We start from the raw sequence: 6,000 nt of genomic DNA on the forward strand, positions 1-6,000 counted from the left end.
TTGTATATTACAAAAACTTGGCAGTGACTGAGAAGTTTGGCGAGTGACGAATTTCTATTTATCGGTTGTTATAGTGGCTCCAAAGCATATTCATTTGTGTAACTCTGAAGTGGTGCGAATCGGTGAACTATGTGCGGGGTATTTCAACTTGTGATTGACATACCTCGATAACTTCCACATTGTAATGGCGGACGTTTAACAAGGTGTGTCCAGTTACATAACGGTACATTTCACTAATGACGTGATATGGACACAGTTTTAGGCATGTTTCAGTGATGACTCGTAGTTCAAACAAACTGTGATTTGTGACATGGAATCTTCTGGATATGATTGTGAATGACACAGAGACACGAAGACCTCAATGACCCACGATCGTATCGCTATGAACCTGAACGACCAGGTCTGTCTATGGATACTGACAACAATATCGGTTGTCAGCGTGGGAGCACAGGGTAAGTACCACAAAGTTTTGAAGTTGTCCATTCTACAGATTCTTTGAAATAACCTTCTCAGGCTGTAAATCATAAGCATAAACACATCTGTCAGGTAAAATAAATCATGACTATTCGATACGTGTATCATACAGTTGTGTTTTGGACATTAAGTGTGCACTGTTTAGGAGAGCGTGATATGAATATCACCATGTTACTACGAATGTATTATACAACAAGATGTCATTCAACGACATTTTGTCGTAGATAGATAGACTTGTTTATGTCTTGATGTTTAACCAGACTTATAAATGATAGAAACAAGACCAGGAAAATACGTTTGATAGCAAAAACAAGGATCATCTTCGTTGTGCAGTGATATATACTACTCACACTTTGCTAAGGATCACAAAACTTTATTTAAACGTAGATTCATAATTTGAAATTGTATCCATTTAAAAGTAGATAGATAAAAATATGGTAATCCCTCTTTAGGCAAACAGTCACTTTAATCTAACCTTATGAACTTGATACATGAGTAACCATAAAAAATGGTTTTCATGGCACCAGTCAACCATTTTGACAAGTACACAACACCTGTCAATAGCAGGTATGGGATCCACAAGGTAAAATGACGCAATGATCTTAGATATTTAAATCCAATTTGACCCCTCGTCATATTTTTCTGTTGAATCCATGATTTGATCCTTAGCAAAGTGTGAATAGTATATAATGAACAAAGCCTCATGTAGTAGAGACTGAGTACGGTTTTACGCCGCCGTTAGCAATAGTCCAGCAATACTACGGCGGGGCACACCAGAAGTGGGCTTCACACTGTGCCCGTGAGACTGACTGACTGAGTTTGGTTTTACGCCGCTTTTAGCAATATTCCAGCAATATCACGGCGGGGGACACCAGAAATGGGCTTCACTCATTGTACCTATGTGGGGATTCGAACCCGGGTCTTCGGCGTGACGAGCCAACGCTTTAACCACTAGACTACCCCACCGCCCTGTGCCCGTGAGAAGAGACGAAGCCGGGTCATGACGAGGGGGCGCTCTAACCATTATGCTACCCCCACCGCCCCATTCATTTTGTAATCACCCAATTCTCTTTTCATTCATCAGTCGCAAAGAAGACGTGAGCTGGAAGCCAACCCATGACGACCCGGTTAGAATTGGTCATGAGCAACCAACCAATGCAGGATCGGATGGTCAGACTCGCTGACTTAATTGACACATGTCATCGTATCCCAACTGTGGAGAACGATGCTCATAACGTCAATCATTGGATTGGTTGGTCCAGACTCGATTATTTACAGACCACAGTCATATATAGCTGTACTATCGCTGAGTGTGGCGTTTAAGAAAAACCCAACCCAAAACAACAACTTATGAACCAGCGCGGCTTAACGTGACAAGCTAGGCATAACGTAATAATTGCTTTAATGAGCGTCTCTCGCGCGTGTCTAGACACATGTTGGTCAATATGTATATTGTTGGTGATCTGACATCAATACCACTATTTGTTTATTTAGGAGTTATTGACTTCTTATTTTTCTCACAGAGTTAAAGTGATGAAATATTTAAACGCAAATCGATTTTATTGCTTAATGAGATAAAATAACTCCCCATGTGTCTGAACTATATAACGTATAAGTGAAAAAATAATGGTAATTGTTTACTTGTATTTTTTCATGTGTTTACTTGTATTGTTCGTCATCAATTACGGCGTAACGTTGGTGAATGTATTTAATATCTTTGTAACCAGTTACATATTTAAAGCTTCAATTACCCACATGGGTACAATGTGCCCTTTCCTGGTATCCCCCGCCATGATATTGCTGGAATATTGATAAAAGCGGCGTAAAACCATTCTCACAACTATCCTATAATATTCCTATGTAATATTTGTGAGAACCTTTTACCAGTTGATTAAAGGAGACCCATTTTGAAAGTAATTCTATTCGGATGATACTGTGATACATTAGCAACATGAACTTTATTAAATCGGTTTATCGATTTCCTTGAACGATCGGAAACCTTGCTGCTCAGAGTTAACATCATAAAATTATATGTCCGTGAACAACCTGGTCAGGACTAGATTGGGTGTTCATGCTGTTGATCACTGGATTGTCTGGTTATTTACAGACCGCCGCCATATAGCTGGAATATTGCTGAGTGCAGCGTCAACCAACCAACCTACCTACCTACCAACCCACCGCCCCATCATATTGTAATCATCAAATCCGCTTTTCATTCATTGCTCAATAACTAAGAACAGGATGATGGAAAGACGACCCGTGACGATCAACGTTAGAATTGGTTCCCCAACTGCGTTAATCAAGGCTAACGATGTGAATCATAGGATTGTCTGGTCCAGGCTCGATTATTTAGAGACCGCCGTCACATTGCTGGACATTTGCTGAACGCGGCGTAAACAAACAAACAAACAAAACAAACGGTCGCCTTTTACTGCATATATAGTTTGTAATGTCCAATTGTTGTCAAACTCCAAACATGTTTCAAATGTTGGAAAGGAGGGATGTGTTAACGGTCAGGAAACATACTTGTAACCGTCGGTGTGTGAAAAAATATCATACAGTTGGGGCTGAACGATTCTTACTCCCAAACCGACACATACATACGTGTTATTCTAAACATCCAGCATCTTCCAACAGAGTTACTCCATAATATTGAAGACCATTAACAAGTAATATAAATCTTAAAACTGAATAAAACAAGTTACACAATTATTTTAAAAAAAATGTTTTTGGGGTTTTTTAAAGTTTTTTTCTTTTAAGTTTTTATTTCCCAGAGATACATGTTACATAAATCAGGTACTTTGTACTGAATACGTACATGCATACATACAAACCGGCTTCCAAGTCGCCGTCATCATGAAAATGTTCAGTAGTCATTATCTTAATAATGATAATATGTGAATAATAGTAATACATCATCAGAAAATAATAATAAGTTACACAGTTATTAATACAACATTTTTTTATACTTCTTAAAAAATCTGTACATAGTTGTCGGCCCCACTCTTGCTGGTTGAGGTCGGGTAGTGGAAAGAAATGGTGATAACTGTTACCGATATGCAGCTGCGGGTAAAGACAGAGCCTAATCTGTGGGTTTACTTAAACAATCAAACCTAATGAACACATCATTTACCATCGTGACTCAATGAAAACATAAGGAGCTTACACTAGCCGCCCGCGGGCGATGATTAGGTTGCCAGGGACCTGTTGCATTTTCAGCATTAAGTCACCAGAATAAATGCAATTGGTTGCTCAGGCAAAAATATGTTTTTAATACTCAGTCATGTCAGTTTCTTTTGTTAAAGGCTGTGTTAAAGACAGCATGCAATGGGACTTTTACATAGGACAATAGGGATTCGGGAAATCGAAAAAGCAACTGCCCTTTCTATACATACTTGCCAATACTTTTATAAATCTTGTCATGATTCTTACACTTATAATTAATGGAAAGGTAACAGCTTAGATGTCAGTTCTATATTTTACAATTTGTCCACTCTTGGTGCTTAAAAGGGACAGATAATACCTGTTTTGTCCTTTCTGTTAAAACACAAGTCACGTATGGTCATCTTGTGAGAAATGCCGGAGTGAATTCATTGTGCAATTGTGCATACCTACTATTTGTTTTGTCTGTTTGTTGTTTAACGCCACGCTCATTTTCTTGCTACATGACGGCAGTCTGTAAATAATTGAATCTGGACCAGAAAATCCAATGATAAACGTTCTGAGCATCGATCTACGCAATTAGGATACAATGACACGAGTCAGCCAAGTCAGCGAGCCTCACCATCTGATCCAGTTAGACGCCTCTTACAACAAGCATGGGTTGCTGAAGAGCCATGCTCATGCTGTTGATCACTGGATTGTCTGGACTCGATTATTTACAGACCGCCGCAATATAGCTGGGATATTGCTGAGCGCGGCGTTAAACAACAAATCAACTAACCATCATCAATATAACTGAGTGACTGAGCATGGCTTTACGCAACTTTGGCAATATTCCAACAAAATCACAATGGGCAACAACAATGGGCTTCAAACACTGTACCCGTGTGGGTATCGAACCCGGGTCTTCAGCTTGACGAGCGGACGCTATAACCATTATGCTACCACATGTTCGATATTACTAGTCAAACGTGGACTGAAATACTGTTCAAAGCGACCTTGAACTTAACACAGTCATTGTCAGTTTGGTCTTACTCAGTTGTTTGGGGCGGTGGTGTAACCTGGCATTTAAAGCGTCAACCGAACCCCTGTTTCGATTTCCCACGTGGTTGCAACGTGTGGAACCCCTTTCTTGTATCAGGGTTGGTGTTGTAGCCCAGTGGTTAAACCCGTTCGTCACGCCAAAGACCCGGGTTCGATTCTCCTCATCAAGGTGCTCCATTTGTTCAATGTGGAAGCAGACGTTAGGTTCCCCGGCCGTGATATTGCTGGAATATGGTTAAAAGCTCCGTTACATAATAATTACTCTCACCGCTGATATGGTTGGAGTGAGTCAGTTTATTTTTACGCCGCTTTTAGCAATATTCCAGCAATATCACGACGGGTGACACCAGAAATGGGCTTCACAGATTGTAAACATGTGGGGAATCGAACCCGGATCTTCGGCGTGACGAGCAAACACTTTTAACCACTAAGCTACACCACCGCCTGATATGGTTGGAATTTTGCTAGAAGCGTCTCATATAATACTCGCATACTGACTTGTTGTCCCAATGTTGTCCTGGACTAATATCATCACATGTGTTTCTTTCAGATGGCTCCAGTGTCGCAATGGACGACATCAGTAAAGCCTTTGTATCAGCCGCCGTGTTGGTAGCCGTAGGTGTGATCGCGTACGTGGTGGCCAAGCTCGTGGATTACTGCTACGACCGAGCTACCCTCAACGACGACGCCAGCGACATCAGCGAGCACACACGGAAACTGATCAGGGCTAGGATAGCACTGAGTCACTTCAAGAAACCGAAAGCTAAAAAGAAGAAGAAGAAGAAACCAATGACCCTGAAGCAGCAGAAAAAGAACACAACGAAATTCTTAAAGTTATGGTCGACCAACGCAAAAAGGAGAGGGTCTCAAAGACTAACGGACAACGTAATAAACGTTGAAGAAGCTAATGCTAACGATAAACTCACGGTTAATGGGACTGTTAAGAAGTCATTAGCGCATGTGACGTTTGAAGACGAAGTTGGACCTCAGACTGAAGGAGGGATCAACGTACCTGTCATCGCCATCACTGAGCCGGAAGGTCATAACACTTCACAATCGACGAAAGAATCCGGAAGAACCACTCCCATTGCAGCAAAGGTCAATCCCGGATCTGGCAGGACAACTCCTATTAAAGACGTTTCCGGAAGGTCTTCTCCACAGAAGGAATCACCTGTGAAAGCATCTGGAAGGACAACACCTGTTAAAGACGTTTCCGGAAGGTCTTCTCCACAGAAGGAATCACCTGTGAAAGTATCTGGAAGGACAACACCTGTTAAAGACGTTTCTGGAAAGACCCCACAGTCTAGGATTCTTCCGTGA

The 6,000-nt window shown here is 41.1% G+C and overlaps 1 protein-coding gene across 1 annotated transcript; it reads left to right on the plus strand.

Annotated features, from left to right (window-relative positions):
- The first annotated feature begins 17 nt into the window (after positions 1–17).
- LOC124292374 lies at positions 18–6,000 on the plus strand. Its single transcript, XM_046729457.1, has 2 exons — positions 18–452; positions 5,231–6,000. The coding sequence occupies exons 1-2, from the start codon at positions 362–364 to the stop codon at positions 5,998–6,000; spliced, it is 861 nt and encodes a 286-aa protein (XP_046585413.1). The 5' UTR covers positions 18–361.

Source organism: Haliotis rubra, unplaced genomic scaffold, assembly GCF_003918875.1.
Source record: "Haliotis rubra isolate DU_JTF1 unplaced genomic scaffold, ASM391887v1 Scf515, whole genome shotgun sequence".
NCBI lineage: Eukaryota > Metazoa > Mollusca > Gastropoda > Lepetellida > Haliotidae > Haliotis > Haliotis rubra.